This window comes from Meleagris gallopavo, chromosome 1 (genome assembly GCF_000146605.3).
Source record: "Meleagris gallopavo isolate NT-WF06-2002-E0010 breed Aviagen turkey brand Nicholas breeding stock chromosome 1, Turkey_5.1, whole genome shotgun sequence".
Lineage (NCBI taxonomy): Eukaryota > Metazoa > Chordata > Aves > Galliformes > Phasianidae > Meleagris > Meleagris gallopavo.
The window spans coordinates 106,315,385-106,337,139 of record NC_015011.2 but is presented as its reverse complement, the minus strand read 5'-3'; the positions used below and the strand labels follow the sequence as shown (position 1 = coordinate 106,337,139).

The 21,755-nt window shown below is 39.2% G+C and overlaps 1 protein-coding gene across 1 annotated transcript in view; it reads right to left on the bottom strand.

Moving 5' to 3' along the window:
* Positions 1-21,243, bottom strand: part of BACE2 (beta-secretase 2) — a 31,340-nt gene extending 10,097 nt beyond the window's left edge. The window contains exons 1-7 of the mRNA XM_019611999.1: positions 21,165-21,243; positions 18,654-18,783; positions 10,752-10,968; positions 9,040-9,168; positions 7,677-7,811; positions 3,552-3,653; positions 300-449 (exon numbers count right to left, since the gene is read on the bottom strand). Of these exons, the coding sequence (XP_019467544.1) occupies positions 300-449; positions 3,552-3,653; positions 7,677-7,811; positions 9,040-9,168; positions 10,752-10,968; positions 18,654-18,783; positions 21,165-21,243 (942 nt within the window). The remainder of the gene's footprint in view (positions 1-299; positions 450-3,551; positions 3,654-7,676; positions 7,812-9,039; positions 9,169-10,751; positions 10,969-18,653; positions 18,784-21,164) is intronic.
* Positions 21,244-21,755: the final 512 nt, after the last annotated feature.

Here is a 21,755-nt window from a genome sequence, read left to right as displayed (position 1 = left end):
AACAAAACCTGCTTATTTTCCTAACAATTTGAAAAAAATCATTTCCAACTACATGGGCTGCACTCTGAGGGAAACCTTTGTATTTGGCTTTGGGAGTTGGAGTTTCTTCTAATACACAAGTTTCTTTGTTATTTTTCCTACTTAAAAACTGATCTTTAAAAATGTCATTAAAGAAAATTCCCTTGCATGTGATAAGCCAATTTTCTATTACCATTAAAAATAGCTCCCATTTTTAAAGAGCACATGCCTTATAATAGTAAAAATACAAGCATCACTGAATAAACAAAGAAAACTGAGACCTGCGGTAGGATAGAGATCCGAAATGACCTGCTAGAGTTTTCATCCCTCATGTAAATAGAGAGTTTGGGAAATAAGGACCAGGGTCTTTCAGTTTTATCCCAGCATGCAAGTTGTGAACCAGACCAGAAGCCAGAAGAGAATTCTTGTATCTATGAAAAAAAAAAAAAAAAGAGTGATACATACAGATTACATACATTTTGATAGCTATGACCCAATGCTAACAACTAAAATAAATACATCATTTTTAAAAACACAAAGTAAGTACAAGCTACACGAATATTTAATGGAATTGCTTTTCTTTCTCACACAGTTTTTTAATCAGCTTCAGGGTTTGGAAGCCAACTGGGTATGCCAAAATCTCCTAGCATCCAAAGGACTCAAGGTCTGCTAATCAATGAAAAGAAACACATCTCTATCTCTCTTGCTGCTCTGTCACTCACCACCAGTATGACTTGATGTGATTTTGAAATAAAAGTTGATTAGCAGTGTTTCTTAATATAGCCATGACACAAACAAAGTGAAAATTAAACCCTTCCAGAGCTTCTTCACCTAAGATAACAATGTTGCCTGAAGTTCTTGCTCCCCGAAGCAAACAAATTTGATGTGCTGCCAGATCAGAGGAAAACATTATTTGCATGCAGTGCTTCGTGTTGGCTCTGACTCCACAATGAAGCAGAATACAAGCCCATATCTTATTACACTGCTGTACAGCCAAATTATTTCGTACAGGTGCAAAAGATGGAATCCAGCCTCCCTACCCCACTCATTTATAATTATCTGCGATATTGATTATTTTGCAAATATCAGCTCATGCATTATTAATGTGGCATTTTACAGGTGACAAGTATTCACACATACCCACCTTCTTGCCAATGAAATAATTAAGGCTGTATTAGAGACATTGTATTTCCAAGTGCTCATCTCTGCCAGCAAATGTACATTCATACAAACACAGCATGAGACTTACAGACACAGCCAGCTTTTACACTTAACTCTCAATGCATGCTTAAGTCAATTTTTTGGTATGGAACCGAAATGCTCTACCTCTCACAGCAGTCCCATGTCAGACCTGCTGAAAACATAGCACTCTCTCCATTTTCTATTGCAAAGCAGAGCTTGTTATCTGAGAAGAGCTCCCAGGCAGCACCCAGACTGGACAGACAAAATCCATCAAGTGCTCTATTTTAAGTGCCTACTTTGATTTTCCAGTGAGGCTTCTTATTATATTGTATTTCCTTTGCCTTCTGTATGCTGAACAAATGCATCAGGAGGCATTTGGTTTTATGATACCTAAAAGGTTTTTAAAATAAAGATTTTAGGTTTACTTGAGCTTTCCCTTCTCCAGCTTACTAACTTTGCATTACTTTGATGATGTGGGGAGACATGCTGTTCTAACTTTGTGAGGTACAGTAGCTGTGCCTTCCCTGCAACTCACCTCTGCTCATATGCCAAACTCTTCAGACCTTCCAAATCAAACCGCATCTATAACTGCCCCCTAAAAGACTTCAGACCAAATAAGGGCATTTTAAAAAACTATCTACACCATTAAAGAGCAGAAAGCTACAGACTTGATTTTTTTTTTAACGGAGTTGAATAAAGGAATGGTACGTAAGCAGTCATGCCAATATACCTGAGGGGGCAATAATGTCATGCTGGGAAGCTGGTAACAAGCAGGAACTCGTTAACCTTCTGCACCTGTGGTCAGAGGTATCTGACTACAGCAGTTGGTTTTATGTTTCTGTGATAAGTAGCTTGTCAGAAGCACAGAGCACAAAGTGAAGTTGTCATGCCGTTGGTACAACTGCTGCAAGCATCCATTTTACTAAAATAACTCTGACAACTCGAGAAACTAATCCTTACATCTTGTTAACTACTTTCTTATTTAATAGACTATCTCCTTTGTTTAGAGCTGTGCAAATAACTTCTGGTGTGTGTAGAAATAAAGGGATACAACAACAAGGCCCTTGAAATTAAAAAGAAACCCTGGAAGAGAAGAGTTTGCTTATGCATTTTTAATAGGAAGAACAAAAATCATTAGGCAAACTGAGCAAGTGGTTCCCTTCTAATATCTTATTGATCTGGCTGCTTACTTGGCATGTGGAAAGCCCTTGTTTGAACGTCCTCCTGACTCACATCAGGGAAGAGTATGGAGTGTTATGACCCACTCCCCAAGAGGATGCCATGCCCATGTTACACAAGCTCTAGGGTACACTTCTTTCAATTCCCTTCCCCCCCCATCAGCTGCAATTGTTACAGTCAATATTTAAGCACTTTAAACCAGGGAAACTGAGCTCTGTAAGATAATTTGTATATTTATTTCACATACCAGACAACTATAGGCAGTAAATAGACTCTTCATGCCAAATCTCTGCTTTCAGTCAGGAAAAGGGTATCAGTCTTGAACTACAAGGATACAGGTAAGTATGTTGCCTGTCGGACAGCGGGCCAATAGCTTACTTATTACATTTCCTGTGATTTGCACTTCCTACCACTATCTCTTCCTGAAGCCACAACAAAAATATTAAATTTGTTCACATCAAAATATCTGGAATTTATTCCTTTGCTTTAACCTCCTCAATGTTGTTCACTGTATTCAACCAAAACTTATGAATAGCTTTTGTTCACTAAAAAATGTCACTTCAGTTACTCTACATTCAGACAAACCCACTATGTCCCTGCCCTACTTCTAAAGCCTACTGTATTTCTAAAGAAAGATGCTTTAAAACATAATTAAATAATGACATTCAAAAGCATCTTTTTTGATATGAATAATCCTGATGAATTGCATCCATTCTATGCAACAATCAACCTTATATTTGGAAAGTAACTGCTTGTAGTCGCAGGCTCTTCTCCTTTACAAACGCTCTGTTTTGAATGAAAGGACTTTTGGACTCTTAATACCTTCAATAGAAAAGTATTGAATTAAGTCCATATTTTTGAATTGCTTAGAGCAAAATACTCAGTCTTCACACTATTTCTGGCGCATTTTCACATACGCACCTTCTGTCTGGATTTAGACCTCATTTTTCCCACCTCCCTTCCTGTTCTCTCGTCTTCCTTTCCCTTTTCTGTTTCCATCGAATCCATCTATACTTTCTTAACAGAAGAACACCAGGAAAGATTCTGCTCCCCTCAAGTCAAAGACCCTATGACTAACAAGGCAGACAAAGAAGATGACACTCCTTTCAAAGATCAAATGGTTATTTAACATGAATTTAACATTTAAAGCAAAATTAATGGCATTAGCTTACCAGGGATGTGCGAGCTATCGCTTGCACAACAGCAGTGAAGACTTTCTGGGGGAGACGGAGGAGGGTGGTCCCACTGTCTACTATTGCTTTATCAGCATTGTACTAGAAAGGAGGAAAAAGGAGATAAATTACACACTTTAGTTCATGAAATGCAGATTAAACTGTTTCATAGCAATGACAAGGTTGTTCCTTTTTGATTGCTGACTTCATTAGCCTGTATGTCATACTTTTCAGCAGTCACTGAATCATAGAATGGCTAAAGTGCCTTCATGGTTAGCACTGACACAGGGTAAGCACACTGAAGCAGCCTGCGTGTATGTCTAATCCCTGCATTGAGGTCTCTGCAATAATGCAAAGTACTCACTCTAGTTTAAATGTCATATAGGAGCTTGCTTTTAATGACTGTTGTTTCTCACTTGAAAATTATCAGAGAACATGTCCTCTTTACATGTCATGTTTGGTACTGACTCAAGAGTACGGAAGCCAAATGCACACCCTTCTTTCTCATCTTAGGAAAACCACAAGAACACATGCAAAAGCATCTACAAAGAAGTCTGAAAATTTCAATCTTGCCTCTTCAAAATCTGTGGATCCTTTAAAAACTACGATTAATTGCTAAAAGCAAGGCATGCAACAGTGGCAGTCATTGGCATTAATTACTTCCCAGCTATGGAAAGTACCAGCTAAGGCAGCAGGATCAATATAACTGAAGAGTGATGTGTCTATGGCATAATCAAAAGACACAAGGAAACACACACTATAAGCTTTTCAGGAAAAGATCATACGGGAATTAAATTCCAAATACATTGGCTTCTAAATACAAATTGCTGCCAAACAGCGCTGAAAAAAAAATCAAATAGGAAGAGCACTGGTAGGCACCACCTGCCACTTATCCTACACTCAGGAACATTTCTGAAGAGGGGAGAAAAATATTAAGGCATTCAGAAATGCTTTTTAGCATATTTGCACCATAAATATGCAATGGTCAGCAACCCTGAGAGCCACCCTTGGAAATAAGTAGGTGGGAGGCACAACTAAGAGGGCCAACCACTAGCATAAAAACATGTAGAATTCCTTTCTTATGGATTTCCATGCGGTGTACAGTGTACACTCAGCATGCAGTAACTTCTTGCCTTCTCATCTTGCTGGTTAATATTTAACAGATTACAAGTGGCAGCTCCCTGCCTTCTCAGCCCTGTTCTGCCAGCAGCACGGACACAGCTGCAGTGCAATACTGGACAGATTCCGAGCACTCAAGTGAGAGGGACAGCTTTTTCCTTTCAAGGAAAAGAGTAGTCCCTAGTGACTATTACAAGAAATGTTCTACTTCCTAGAGAACAATTAGGAGACGAGAGGGCACATAGTTCATCAACACATACAAAGAATTATGTGTTCTCAGCAAACTCATAATTAGTTAACTTTTTATCATTCTAGCCTTCACCTACTACTCTTCTCCTAAAGTTTTGCTGGGAGATATCTTTAAATCAAGAAAGACATTATGCCTTTTGTAATACTGACTAGTACACTATGCTGATACGTCCAAGGTGAAAGCAAACCATGGCTCAGAAGAGTGACAATAACAGGAAACTTTCATAACACTACTAGATTTTTAAGTGAGTTGTTTTTTGGAAACAGTATGTATAAAAGAGTCAGTACAAGGCCTCCTCTTCAAAACACGTCGACTGTTTTTTAAGACTGGAAAGAAAAGCAAACACAAACATTCTTGTTAGAGGCTCAGCAGTTCTGCATTGCTAACAATATAATAGGGAGGCATTTGAATAGACCTTGTTCTGCTTATTAAGTAGATTGAGGATGGCATGATTCATTTAAAATACTTTCTACAGAAATATGACTTTCGTATTTTGTATGGCAATATGTTTATGCTCATAATCTTTTTATTGTTAATTTCATTTAATATGTATGAACTATAAAAACTTCAGAATTATCACATTCTACTCATTGCCAATGAAGAGGACAAGTGACGGATAAGACAGGGTGTCTAATGAAAACAGGGCATGAAAATCATAGAACTAAAATCAAAACATGAATAGCAACAAGCAACAGCAAGAACCAAATGAAACACACATACACACATATCCTCCAGAAAAACATAAAACAGCTTTGGAACAAAAAATCCAACAACACAGTCTCATTAGACTGATCCAGAGACAGCAGAAAATGATTTCTAATAAGAGCAGAAAACATAACCTTGAGGAATAATAAATGGCAAGGCTGAAGTGAACAAAATTTGGTTTTCATTTCTTTGACCATGGGACTTTGAGAATCAGCATCTGTTTGGGAGAGATAGGATGCACCCTAGCAGGGCAAACACATTTTTGCCAGGCTGACCTTGTAAAGAGGGTTTTAAATTAGGAAGGAGCAGGATAGGGAGGAAGTAACCAGAAGCCCAGTAAAGGAGTGATGCATAGGACTGCTGAACAAGTGACATGGAGTGATATGATAAGGAGGGATCACAAAGTCAACAATTGGGTCTTGAGAGAGGTCCCCTCCAGCACTTGCAGGCAAAATGAGGAAATGCCAACAAGGCCACATTATGGAGAAATTCTCAAAACCATTTTCTAGGGACTCAAAATGTTTGGGTGCCCTTCTTAAGTGCCTGTACACTAACATATAAAATGTGGGGAGTAAAAACGATGAGTTAGAGAGATGCTTATCCTTGCAGAACAGGATTAAAGGGAAGGCAAGCAGAGGTGACATTATAGTGAGGGTCTGCTACAGGCCATCTGATCAAGAAGAATAAGAGGATGAGGTTCTCTATGGCCAGATAGGAGCAGCCTTTCATTCGCAAGCCCTAGTTCTGATTGTGAACATCTATCACCCCAGTATCTGCTGGAGGGACAACAAAGCAGTGCATAAACAATCTAGAAGTTTCCTGGACTGCATTGGTGAAAACTTCCTTCTCCAATTGATAGAGGAGCTTTTTGAGAGAGGCTCTCCGCTGGACCTCGTTATCACCAACAAGGAGGGACTGACAAGGAATGTGGGCAGTCTTGGCCACCGAGAGCATGAGATGATGGAGTTTACCATCCTTAAGACTGTGGGTAGGGCACCCAGCAAACTCACAAACCTGGACTTCAGGAGAGAATATTCTAGCCTCTTCAGGGGTCTGCTCAGCAGAATACCACAGGATAAAGCCATAAAGGGAAGATGGGCAATGGACACAAACTGGAATACAAAAAGTTCAATCTGAACATCAGGCTTCTTTACTGAGCATGTGGTGGAGCAAAGGAACAGGTTGCCTAGAGAGCTGTGGAATCTCCTTCCTTGAAGATTTCCCTTCTCAGAATTCAAGAAACATCTGGACAGCGCTCTCAGAAATAATGGTTTGATTTTTGGACTGTCCTGTGCGGAGACAGGAGTTGGACCCAATGGTCCCTATGGCTCCCTCCCAACTCAGGATAATCCAAGATTCTGTGATCTTCAAAAGCCATCTGAACACCTGCTCTAGGTGGCACTGCTTGAGCAGGAGGTTGGAGCAGATGACCTCCAGAGACCCCTTTCAACCTTACCCATTCTGTGATTCTATGAAAAGTGAACTTCAAAAATAAATAAGAAGCACGAGACTAGGCAGTCTGGGAAGCTTCCACAGAAAATACCTGCCAACTGCCATCATGAATTATGTGCTTAGATATCTCCAGAGTTCATTGCAAAATATTCTCTTTTCTCTATTTGACCAGAACTGTTTTAAAAATCCTTTGGTTTGATTTTACAGAGTATTATAGAAAGTCTTCTTAAATCAGTGCACTATCTTCTGTTTTTAGACATCTTCAGTACATCTGAAACTAGTTAAGGGATTCAGCTCTTCCAAACCACAGCAGCTTTATTTTCGGTGAACTGTTGACAAAATAATTATAACTTGGTCCTTTATTTACTGCAAGTACTATCAACAACTCTGAACTTCACTTTGAAGCACTTTTATCATGTACATGCCAAAGATATATTTTATCATATACATACATTTCACATGGTTTGTTCATTTCCCTTCAAAGTTACTATGCAGTCTTAATTCTAAGAGGAGCTTGCAAGGACAAAAACAATCATTTAGATGCTTTTTCTTTTAAACAAACACGTTTTGTATAGACAGAAACAAATTACTGCAAATACCTCTCTGCAATCCAATTCAAGATTCTGTCCTCCAACCTCCAGCTTGAGAATTTCAACCTGATAATACCACTCCTCTTTGATAGGTGTGTACCATATATTACCCTTGTAGAGACTTGGTTCAATGCCACCTAGAACCTGAGTGAAAAGAGAAAGAAATTCACATGCTTTAGAATGACAGGTGTTTACCTTTGGAGTAAGTACAGGAAAAAGGGGAACACTTCACTGTGATACAGAGGGCATCAAAATTTTAATTTAGCACCTTTTCCTGTATTTTGCTATCAAATCTTTATCAATAATAAAGCAATTCGAAACATTTAAATTAAGAAGATACTGCTTCAGTACACCAAAAAAATCCTATAATGGGGCAAATTTCCAGCACCTGCTACAAATTCACACTGATTTTCTTATGAAACATCTATGTTCCAGATCCAAACCATGCCTTCAGTTGTTTAATCTAGGCAATGTTCAAAACCAGGATAAAATAGTAAACCTGCATATCATAAATTCACTTTATCAAAATAGCTTTAATACTGCTTAACCACAATTCATTCACATAAAAGAGGGAATACGATCATCATGTAATTGCTATCACCATTAGCTTTTGTCAAGACTTCCTTTAAAGCTTGTGACAGCATACTAGACCATCACACTTTGAACTCTACTAACGTAAGTTCTCTTAGGCCTTATCTATCTCAAATATGTTAACATTTACAGTAGTATGTGAATTTACAGCAGATTATTTACAATTAACTCCTGTGCTGATATGCTTATTTCAGCATATCTCAGAAAGAGTTATTCCAAATCATTATCCAGTACCATTATCCATATCCAAATCAAAACAATATCCAGTACTTTGAACAACTAAAATGGATGCCAAAACTTCCCTGATCAACAACAAGGGGAAAATCCAGTTCTCAGATTTTATCCTTTGCTATGCTGTCTACAAAAAAGACAAAGAGTCTTGATTCCTCTCCCCCTTTTCACGTCATATAAAAAAGTACTTTCAGATTTTGATGAGTTTGAACAGGCTTAATAGCTGAATAGAGGACCACTCAGCTTGAGAAAGGTAGCACAATCTTCCCTGAGGAAATACAATTGGTAAGGAGGTACACCACAATTTTTTTTTCTGTATTAAAATTAAAACTTGAAATGCAAAAGTTTATTCAAACTCAAGAGATTAAAAGAAAATAGAGAATAAAAATAACAAGACGCTTGAGTTTTGCCTAAGTGCTTAACTTCACCTCAAAAAATTATAAAACATTTCATACATTTAACCACTAAATTTGGTAGTAGAATAATCATAGAAAAAAGGGAGAGAATTTAACAAAGATGCATCTTCCCTCTCAGATTGACAGATACCCACAAGACTACCTCCGTTGGTACCACTTCCAGAAACAGGCAGTCCAGCACCACACATCTGCAAGGAGAAAATGTTGGGAATCTTTGCCTGCCTCACAAGAGAATCAAAGAATGTCTCCACAGAACTTGAAGGCTTGAAGGTGTAGAAAAACAAAAAGAATTGCAGAAGTATTAATTACAAAGTTTCCTTATAGTAATGAGCAAGTCATTTAAGCAAGACTACTTTTCGCAAGTAAACTGAATTTCTGACAACCAAGTGATGAAAATCCTAGATATTATATATCATTAAAAAAAACCAAAACACCTGTCATTTCTCTTTTTCTTTTGTTTTTTTTAAAGCAGTTTTAATCTTTAGCACTGTCAAAGAAATCTCTAAGGCATGAGAGTATTTTCCAACTGCAGTTTTGGAACTCAAATACTTATTTCAGTTTCAGGTAGAAGCTCTCATCAATACTTTCTGTCTGGAAAAAGATTTCAGTTATTAGAATTCTCAAACATGACTTTCTCTTTCCATCTCCTATGGTTAAAAGGACAGATTTTAAAGTGTGGAATTGCGGTTTTTAAACATAATTTAATTCTAATGAACTTTGGATTTGATGGCTTTATTTCCTCTTCTTTCTTCTAAAGAACTTTATATTCAAGTTCAACTGATTATTTGCTAGCTAGTTCTTTGCTACACTGTATGCCATACTTGCCTTTGCAGTTACTGAAGTACTACAATTTCATTGTAATTCAGATTTCTGTGCAGTTACGTCTGATGACAGGCAGGTCCACTGATTAGCTTGCAAGGTGCCAACTGCTCTTACTAAACAAAACATAGTGCAGCCTCAGAAGCCAACAACACTGAAGTCTTCAGAAGAGGGGAAAACTAAATATCCTGAACACGCTATTTGCCCAAAAGCAGAGTCTTAGAAGCAGCTCTTCTTTGTCTGTCTGTTGACACTGTATGACAGCAGCTGAGGTAAAGTCAATAGAACGATCACACAGCTCCTGAATAAAGCATTTTAATTCCAGAGTTGGCAGACAGTACTGAATCATCTGTTCTAAATGGATACATCTCAGTTTATGAATTTCTCAGACAGTTCTGTGTAGGTTGAAAGCTATGACTATGTAGCACAACAATTACAATTTCAGTTTTAGATTACAAGCTTATACATTTTAGGTTTTAATTTAAACTTCTATCTGAATTTCTTACCTCATAAGAACAAGATGTATTTGGTTATATGTTCATGAAAACATGGTAGCTAATATTTGTTCTGAAACTACCCATATATACTTTCTATCTCAGCTTTTACTTGATGAACGGGGAATGTCTTAGAATGAACTGCCAAGGGCTTTTACAAAAGATTCAGCAGTCTGCTGACAAGTCTTGAAGGAGATTATCAGAGCTCTAATAAATGCTTTCTGCACACACACAGGAAGCCTTACAACTTTTACTCCTATCCTCCAGTGTTACAAGCTCTTAAAAAGTTTATTCCAGATGCGTTAAAATTAGAACCTTTATCACTAGAAAAGCCTAAATCCACATATGAAACTGGGATACCATCATAACCCAATTTATTCTTTCTGTATTTTAACAAATCTGAAGGATCCTTAAGAAAGAGTCATTGGAAGGGATGACTCTCATGCTGTCAGATCATCATCTGTCCTCTTTAATATTTACATTTCTATTTATTGTCACTGTGAAAGATAAAAGCTGGGGAAAAGATTACTTACCTTGGCTAAGGTGTCATAAGCAAGACCAAGAATTCCATGCCATTTAACCCCTGGTAAGAAGAAATTCTCCGATTCAAGAATGGTAGCGATGTTGATGGTGTAGCTGCCATCAATCCCCTTTGGGATAGTAATGACATCTGTACCCAGCACTCCAGTCCAGCTTCCTTGACTATACTTAACTGTAACTTCGATCCCTTGTGATTTGTACGTACTTGACCTTTAAAAGGAAAAGATACAATTAGGTGTGAGCTGCTTATTTACAATCCAAGACACCAAAACACTGCCCAATCTTTATTTTTCACAGATAGGAAAAAGAAAGTAAAATCTGTAAAGTCAATCACGTATACACACAGAAGAAGGGGGATGGACTTTAAAGGAAGTAACAGTCGATTATAATAATAATTAAAAACAAACCCTTGAGCCCCTGCCTGAAGCCTTAAATAATTCAAATTTCCTCTCCCATTTCTTTAAATTTAATCTAAGGTTTTGTGCCATATAGTGCAACGTGTCTCTGACTCAGACTGGTCCATCAAAATAGGAGCAATAATTTTTAATTGGAGATGGAACGTACTAAGTAGTGGTAAGAAATAAAAAGCTTGAAATATCAAGATAACCGGATAGCTGTAGACTAATATCTCATTGATACTATTGAAATTCCATTTTGGATGAATGAGAATATTACTGTGAGTTAAGCAGTAAGACACACATCTAAATCTGCAGTCTGGCCTGTCCATAAAGAAATTAGTAGATCTGGATATAACTAACAAATGATTCACTAACTTGGAGAATGAAAGGGAGGATTTCCTTCTAGACCAAGATAACAAAAGCAAAGAAGCAAAGAAAATAAATCCTGGTTAGAAAGCTTAGCAAAAACATTACAAAAACCATGAAATTTTTCATTTCAAAAACCAGTAGTATAAACATAGCAATCACCCTCCATCTGCATCGCAAATAAGGAACACCTAGATCCCTTACAATCTATTTTTGGTCCCATTCCTTGGCATGCAGTTTCTCCTCCTAAGGAGAAAAATGACCATGCTTACTTCATCGGAGCAGACTTTCAGCTTGACAGCCTTTTTAAAAGTAAATCTAAAAAAAATTACATGCGTGTAACACAATAGAAAGTGGAGGTCATTTATCAAGCGCAGACAGCTTTATCCACCCAGCCTTAATCTAACAGCTGCTCTGACAGAAGCTGCCGTGAAGCCTTGAAGTCGTTGACTGCAGTGCAAGAGATGAGAGCTCACTGACAAGAGCTGACTTGGAGAGTGCTTCTCCTGGCCCGTAAGCTGCCACGGAAGGCTCCACAGCCACCTTTACCTGAGCCAGCCAGAAAAAAGATGGAAGAATTTTGCCTGCCATGGGGAACACCATTCAGATGGGTACACAGATACTCCCACCTTTTGGGCACACACACATTGTTGGGCAATTTCACCAAATGCCCATGCAAGTGATCCTCTTCCAAGTTAATGGAGGAATAAAAGGCCAAGCTATAATCACAGAAAGATATAATGGCCTGGGTTGAAAAGAATCTCAAAAATCATGTAGTTTCAACACCCCTGCAGAGGGCAAGGCTACCAACCACCAGACCAGGCTGCCCAGAGCCACATCCAGCCTGGCCTTGAATGCCTACAGGGATGGGACATCCACAGCCTCTCTGGGCAGCCTGTTCCAGTCTGTCACCACTCTCTGAGTGAAAAACTTCTTCCCAATATCTAACCTAAACCTCCCCTGTCTTAGTTTAAAACCATTCCCCCATCCCAAGTAGCTCTTGATATTTCCAATGCCTAGCCCTTCAGGGAACTTCAGGTCTCAGTGGCTTGTAACATCCAAGACAGTAGAAATAAATGAGAAAATAGGCTCCACTGACTATATTTCAAAATGCACAAATTCCAGAGTCACTTGCACTTACTACCTGTATCTGGTCATTTCTACTGCTGTTTTAATGTTCTTTCTAATTCTGCTTTTCTGTGACGTTTAGACAAAGGGACATCTCTGCTCAGTCAGGGTCTTCAGAGCATTACTGTGATACTGGCAGTACATCTTATAAATCAAAACAGAGTCTGAATAATTAGCAACATAAGAGAAACCTGTGGGAGAACATGGAAAAGGAAGGGAAAATACAGGGCTGGTCATGTTGAAAAGTGTCTGGCTGTGCAACAGAAGAAGCATCTGAAACTAGAAAGATAGGTGAGTACTGGAACAGTAACACAAAGCCAGTCTGCACGTACTGACTCTGCATGACCAGCAACAATAGCAGCACATATCTGTTCTTCCATGAGCGCTAATAGCCTCATGGATTGAGCTCTGGAACAGGATACAAAAGGACTGGGCTCATCACCCAGTACGGTTGGTGAATTCTTCTGCACAAAGGCAAACAAGTCACTTCCTCCCCTCTGTGCTTCCACTCCTCTAGAAATGTGTATGAGGATGTTCATCTCACTGGTAAAGCACACAAATGTCACACTGAAGAGGAAGCCTTATTAATTATTTCAAGGAGAAAAATTCCTAATGTGGGAGGGATCTGACATCGTCCTTGTGGCAGTAATTATATTGTTCTGCAAAAACATTTCCTGCTACATCTTATTGACTGTAATCAGCCCATGCTTTTCCAACTCACTGATCCGAAAGAAGAAAATGACTTTAGAGGTCAAAGCTAGAGAGTTGTTCTAATTCACAGGCAGAAAGTTTTAAAATAAACGCACAGCACATACAAGCCATTTTGGCTATGAAACAAATATAAGAAATACAGCTTTTTCAGTGGGATGGAGTTGTCCTGGTTTCAGATAGGACAGAGTTGATTTTCTTCATAGTGTATGGTATGACGTTAGGCTCTGGTTTTAGGAGAAAAACGATGTTGATAATGCATCGATGTTTTAGTTGTTGCTGAAAAGAGCCAAGAACACTTCAGTTTTTCAGCTTCATACACTGTCCTGCCAGTGAAGGGGCTGGAGGTGGGCACAAGGAGCTGGAAGTGCTCAGAACCAGGAGAGCTGACTTAAACTGGTCAAAGGGTATTCCATACCATATGATATCACATGAAAAAGCTATAAAACTGAGGGGAGTTGGCCAGGGGATTGCTGCTGCCAGGGGACTGGCTGGACATTGGTTGGCAGGTGGTGAGCAATTGCTTTATACATCACTTGTTTGTGGTGTTTGGTTGCTTGGGGGTTACACCACAAGGGTGTACCTTTGCAGGAAAAAGGCCTACCAGAAGATAGTCCTGTGGTACTACCACTCTCTTCACCCTCTCCTTAGCAGTTACTGTTTTCTCTCCAGAGCAGCCAACAGAAAATTCTCAGCTCTTGAATGGCTCTCCAGTCTCAGCTTAGAACTCCAGTAATGGGTTCATTACCATATGTAGTTAATCCTCAGTACCGGCCTACAGCACTGAACAAAACATAGTCAAAACATTATTTCTCTGGTCATTCTACAGTTAAAGGAAGCTCAAAAGAGCAACAACAAAACCACTATGCATGAAGCACTGTTTAATTTTGACCTCACCAAACATGCAACTCCTTCTTCATTTCATGCTTTCCCATTGCCACTCTGCATAAAACAAGCCTTTAGGTTTTCCTGTCTGCGCTTTTTTTTTTCCTGAAGAAGCAAATAATCTTTACAACCAGCAATGGTGAAGAAGGGATGGAAAATGGCAATTGACCAAAAGATGTGAACAGATGTTTTCATTCTCTCCAGTGATAGATAGATGGCACAAGACAAATGATTCAGAGCCAATGACTTTAAGACAAAGTGAAAAAGAATACTGAGCAACCAACCTAGTTGTCTACAGGCTACTCCACAACATAAATTACTGATTTTTAACCAAGGAGCCCTTCTAATTTGAAGGGGTTCCGGAACGACTTTCTAATTCACCCTGAACCATAAAATATGCAGTGTACACAACCAAACTTGCAGGGCCATAATGTAAAGCAGAAGCTTACTTTTGCCAGCAGGTATATAATTTATTGCATAATCTCAATTTTTTTCCTTGTAATTTTCTTATCCCACCTAACTCTTAAGCAGTTTTTCTTTAAACTTTAGACTGTGAGGTAGTGATACTTACACTGAAATAAAACTGGATACTAATGCTGAATTCTGACCGTTCGGGTATGTCATTCTCTTATGTGCTGTTACAATGCTAAGGCTGATTTAGTTTTAAGTCTGAAGACCACTTTATAAATTTGTTTAAGTAGCTCTTTTATCATTAGTAGCATATTCAATAAAAACTACTTATTATTTTGAATAGTATGAGAAACAAATGCCATAACTTTTTTTTTCTTTTCAATTTATGAGGCCATTTCTCACAACATTATATACCTTGATGACTTATGAAGTATGAACATCAATGACAGAACTTTTCACAGCAGAATTTTTTAAGAGCCACTCAAAAACCCAAGTCATTAATGAATTCATGAGAATAGCTCTGCTTGTTTTGTATGGAAAACCTGAGATAATTAAACAATGCAATTATATGACAAGAAAATATAATATGATCAAACAAATTGGTTACAAAATTGCTCAAGGAAGGTTGTCCTGAACAAAACACATGCCAAGTTCCTTAAGACTCTTGAAACAAAGATGATACCTTTCCTATGCACTCTCCCCAGTTTCTGTCCAAAATCAATCATGCATTTAATTTAATATTTTGATCATTTGAAAAAAATTAAAATAAGATTTTAGCAATCAGGAAATTCGTACTCATCATGATGTTTCTCCAACACAATATTCTAATAAGTATTTACCTCTAACTCAGTCCCAGTAATTTTACTAATATAACAAATTACTAACCCTTCTTTTCTCTTGCATTCAATTTGCAGTTTATGACTTTGATATGAAAGCACTTTATGATGAGAAAAGGAAAAACTACAGAAATAAGTATTAGATGAGAGACAATGTCTTTATTTAATTTTGAAGTGTCCTACATAGAATGGAAGAAAACTGCACACAAACTACTTGCTTCACTTGCACATGGGTAAAGTTTACATTGGAGTCATTTTACAGACCTGGCTGACATAAAAGCAAGGCCCCTGCCTACCATTTATGCAAAATCATTGACAATCAGGGAAAGTGATCTGATTGCCAGGAAAAGGCTAGTCTCAAAAATAGATGAGCAATGAGCCTATAGGCCCAGTGGCTTCACCTCAGCTCAGGAAGAGTTACAGAAAATCACTTGCTGGAATCCATTCCCAAACACACAATAAACAAGAAGGTAAAAAGGGACTCTGCAACTCTGCAAGGAATTTCACAGTCATACCACGTCTGAACAACTCGTGCCCTCTACACCAAGATGACTGGCTACATAGATGAGGAGAGAGCAGGGGCTGTAGCACGTCTTCACTTTAGTCAGACTGTTGACACCATCTCCCACAGCATTCCCATTTGGAAGCTGAAGATGTAGAGCTGGATGAACAGACTACTGGGTGTCTGAAAATGGGCTATACCTTCATGCCTAAAAGAGTCAGTGATCAATGGCTCAGTGTCAGGCTCATGACATATAGAGTGCATGACATCAGTGGGGGGAAAATTTTTGTGAAGAACTGACATGATAGTCCGACTGCACCCTCAAGCAGATTTTCACAGAACACTACCTTAAAGAGCGTACTGAATGGCAGAGCTTGAATCCAGGGCAACCTTGAAAAATGGGAAGACCAGACCAACAGAAACCTCATAGCATTCAACAAGGAGAAGCATAAAGTTTTGCAGCTCAGGTGAAAAAACTCCATGCATTGGGATGGGCTGAGAAGCAACAGAAAGGGACCTCAGGTGATGGTAGACACCAGAATAAGAGCCAGCAGTATACTTGCACTGTGCATATAGCAAACTACAACAGACTGTATTTGGAGGGCAACAGTCAATATATCTAAGCAAGTTTATTATCTTTTTCTGGCCAGCACTGGTGAGACCACAACTGGAATATTGTAGCCAGCTGTATGAAGCCAGTTAAACAGGGATGTGGAACTACAGAAGATGGACTGGTAGAGGGCTGCCAAATAGGTCAGGGACCTCAAGAAAGGACCTATGAGAAGTTAAGGATCTTGGCTTGTTTTGCAAATGAAGCTAAAAGAAGAATTCATAGCAGCTTACAACCACTTGAAAGATGGCTACAGAAATGACACAGGCAACTTTCTTTGTCAGGGTTAACATCCTTTTAAGTTAAGTAGACTGTTAAGTACAGTTTGGGTATGAGGAAACATTTCCTCTACAGGAGAACACAGCACATGAGCGAAGCACACTACCCTGCCCAGAGTTCATGAATTCTCCACCCTCAGAGGCTTAAAAGACTTGGCAAGAATCAGCCGTGGCTAATCCATTCCAGTGACAGCCCTTGCCTCAGTGGCAATATGTAAGAGATGGCCTACAGAGTTTTCTTTCAGTCAGTATTTAAATGCCTTACTGATTACAGCGGGGCCAAGATGTGCCCCAGCTGACATGCCTTAACTACCTGAAAGGAAAGAAGCCTGATGTAGCTGGGTTCAAGTGTGCTAATGGCTGCACTTCATTCTGAGCAAATTCCAGTTCTGCATCAATCCAACCTAAACTAGGAACTGCTATCGCAATTGCTTGCTGCTATTACTGAATTCAAATCACTTGGTAAAGTACCCTTAACTCTGCAGGGCCTAATTTTCAAGGTTTCATCATTAATTTTGTATCAAAGTTCTCAAAACACAATGTACACAGAGAAAACTGATAAGAGGCTGTAACCTTCAAGTGATTTCATAGCATTCTCAACACACAGCCTCTGTTGTTGCTGCTGTTTGCAATGGTGTGTGGTTCTTTTAAGAGAGGCCTTGCCTGTCCAGACAAAGTAATGTCACTGAAAAGGGAGGAAGAATACTTCTGCTTTTAGTTCCTTACAATTCAGTTTTCTTGTAATTACAGCCACTACCTATGGAAGGGGATAGCAAGCAAGTAAAATTCTGCAGTAGTGCAGAAATAGCATTCAAGTGCTAATTCTGGACTTTTCAACCTATGTGAAGCATCTCTACCAACAGCTGAATATGTGACAGGAGGTAAGGTTATTCTACTGGGCAGCATGGAAATACTGGCTTTGCCTCCATCACTAATGCATCTTATTAGAAAAAAAAGCAATACCCTATGGTAAAACACACGAAGAGGTAAAGATAATGTTGATGTTCTCCTGACTCTCAGACCTTCAAGTAATTTTATCTACATTGTCAGCTAAAGCACTCTGATTAGTAGAAATTTACCTGAAGTAATTGAAACTAGAGAAGGGCCAAAAGGAAAGATGAAAGGAGGGTGAATTATTCACACAAAGCTGTGCTTGGCTGTGACTGCCAATGTCAGCTCTGGTTAAACAGTGAATTTTGTGTGTAACAGGCACTAAAATCTCCAAGTCATATCTTATGAACACCCAACTGGGCCTGTCCCAAACAGTGACTGAGGACCTTGTCCAAATTAAATAACAAATTAGTTTTTGACTAATTAATTTTGGTTTTAGATAAAAAATCAAGCACTAGATAAAGTTAGTGTTAGTTATTGTTTTTAAACAAAAGGAAAGTAATTTTAAACTTGTAATTCCTCCCAAGACTGTTTGGACAAGAAACTGGTTGAAGTTGGAGTGATTTTGCAAATAATTCTTACACTATAATCTTCCTTTTTCCCCAGCTCTAATCAGCACAGGGCCCAGACCTGTTTTGCTGTCATCATTTCATCACCAGATCATTTTGCTGTCAATGGGAACATTTGTGGTGTCAAATGGTGGACTCTGCATTGGGGACAGCTGACCTTCTGGTTCAGGAAGAAAACCCTCTCAAGAAGAAACCCACTCTCAATGGGATGTCAGGGAAGCTCCATGAACTTCCTGATCATCTTCTTATGCATCGAGGAGTCAGAATCTCAAAGACATCCTATCCCACCACAGCGTGCAGAACAGGTACTTACAGCTCTGTATTGAAGTAGGAGGTGACATCAGGATCAGGCACACCTGCTACAGCAAAATTACTGCTCCCAGTGTCAACCAGAATATTTAACTGCCGAAACAGAAGAAAGGAGAGGTGGTTTTCATATTCAACTAAACAAACAAAAAATCATTAAAGTTTTTTTGTCTAAACTAACTTTAGTTTAAAAATGAAGGTGAAAGTTGCTCTGAAAAAATAAATACAAAGCGTTAACCTTGGGGAAGACACGTTGCTGTGGCCACTTCAAAACAGCTGATTATAATGCAATGCTTAAAAAATAGCCATTCTCATGGAAGGGAGAACACCCACCAAGCCCATATTTGCATAGCAAATGAATTTATGAGCACTTCAAACTTCTTTTTGGCCCAATCCATGTGTGCCAGCAACCTGGGCTTGTCTAGGACACATACTGCTTTGTGGCCCGTTTAAAGCACTGCTTGCTGTAGGGCTGATGAGGTTTCTAGATGGAGGACTGAGTGCCAGTCAGAGCAGAAATAAGCATAAACATGAAGTTTGGAAAGCATAAGAATAAAGTATAACTCCTTCCAAGCAGCATTACCCTACCACAGTCTTCACTACCTGGGAACAGGAGGCCAGATTAATAAGCATAGTGAGAAGCACTGATTGGAAGTCAGCCTTAGAGTGGGCCATTTGTTCAGTTAATTGGGAGGATAATTTATGCCAAAAATTGCCTAATAAAAACACAGAAAAAATGAAATCCTCTCCCCATTTGGCTCAGGTGGCCAGTCTGGTTCACCATAGATGTGGGAAAATGTTTGTACTAGCACAAAGCAGAAGGGTCACAGCTGTGAATGAGCTGAGATGTGGGATCACCTTGAAACTACAGCTTGGAGTGCCATTAAAAGATAATTTAACCCAGAGACTGCACCACTACCAAAACTTGTGGTCATGCTTTTGCCTGCTCTTGGCAGTATGTTTCCCACGGCTTCTTGGCACAAGCACTAGTATTCATGTGTCTGTGCTGCAAATCAGATCAGTTTCCTCACCTACAGTTACAAAAAATTAGTCATCTGTCAACTCAAACAGCTACTTGATAGGAGATGGTAGGAGCAGATACTAGAAAATGGTGATTGCCTCCTTTGGTGACAGTGTGGTCTCAGATTGGCCCCAAAATAATTGTGAAATCATGTTCTAGGCAATAGCAGACACCTGCCCCTATAACAATATTAAGGAATTAAGAATTTTCCAGTAGGAGGGAGAAATCAGGACTGGTTTGCCTGTGCTTTGAATACAACTTGAGCCCACCACATCTGTAGCCCTCATCAGTACATAAGACTCAAGACTGAGCACCAAAAGCGGATGTGGGAAGAGTAAGAAAGATACAGTAAATGAGCTCAGTGTTGACAAAAGAGGTGGAGAAACAGAATCGAGTTCAGAAAGGAGCATAAAGACAAAGGAGGATAAAGCATTTGGAGAAGACACGCTGAATGCTTCTTTAATAGATTTTACAATGAGCATACACACACAAAAAAAGTGTGAGCTGATGTTTAAAAACATTTTTGGTTTGCACATGGAGAGGAAGGAAATAGCAGGTTGCCCTTGTTTGACCTAGCTAATACAATATGGGACTGCAGAGATCTGAAGAAAACAAACTCAAAATCAACTAGTAATGTGAGGGACTCGTTTTTGCACTTGTCATTGGCATTCCTAGTCCTAATCATGCAAAAACTTTAAGAATAAATATAAATAAAACTATAACCTTAGTCAAGTTATTTACCTACCTCACCGCATCTCAGATTTTAGTCTAAGTGGAGACAATACATTAAAATTTATTTTGCAATCACACACAAGCTAGACAGACTTTTAAAAACAAAAGGACATATTTAAGTTCACCTGGCTCAGGAACTGAGGCTCTGAAAGAAAATGAGAACCTCTGAGGCATGACTTGCAATAAAATCCACAGTTTACTTCATACATTGTTTTGCTGAGATTAAAATCTAACATTCTGTCAACTACCTATGAAAGTAAGAGTTATTCCTTTTTTTTTTTCCCCTTTCCCCTCTGGGATAGAAATTATATTAAAAATAAATAACAAAGAGCAGTTACAATGCATGCATCTATCAGGACCAACAAAAGTTGCCTCAAAGGGGTGCTGCAGGGCTTAAATTAATTAGCATTGCCAAGGCAGTCCGGAATGTTTGAGTAATAGGCACTGTATATCAGCTGCATAAATACATGTAGGTGTTGCCCTAGCCTCAGTAATATGCATGACACTGTACATGGAGGAGGACTGGGAAAAAAACCACATGAACAAAACCTCAATCACTAAATAATGACACATATGAAAGATATTTCTTTCCTCCCCACCTTGTATAAAATGTTAACATCACAGAATTCGCAAATCACTGAGAAAATTAGCAAGTTTACTGCCCACAGGACAGAGCAAACCAACATTTCCAAAAGCAAACTGATACCCCCCCCAAGAAAAAAAAAGAAGAAAAAAAGCAAAAAAGAAAACACAAAGACAGCTAACCATGCAGGTCCCAGCCCACTCGGCTGCAGCCGAGCTCACACGACAAATCACTATTGAGGCTGACATTCCTGATCTGCATGTTTGTGCATAATGAGACGCGGGCGGCCAGGGCAGACACAGATTTATTGTGAACCTCACAATGGCAGCAGTGATTAACAGATCATTTTGGGGTGGGTATAACTGACTGAGCACTCCTTCTCTTCCCACTGCCCTTTGGCTCTGAACTTTCTTTAGTGCCTCCCCATCTCATTAAGAGCCACTTTCATGTTGTCGCTGCCAGAGCCTGTGTTATTCTGTGCCAATTCTCTGCCAGTGTAACAGGGATGCTGGGCAGCTTCCAGACCAGCTCTGGTGAGTCACAGGGCAGCAAACAGAGTTCTTGAGGCCCAGGGCCTGCCCTGCTCCATCTCCGGAGGTCAGCTGGGCCCATCTCACAGCAGATGGAAGTGACAGCTGTCACATTTCACCATCTTGCTTGCCAATGAAGCCTGAACTCCACGGCTCCTCAACTTGTCCCTTCACCTATCTGCAGCAGGGAAAGAAGGCACTGATGCTGAGGGAGATCCAACAGCGATGGAAGCATTCTTCTCA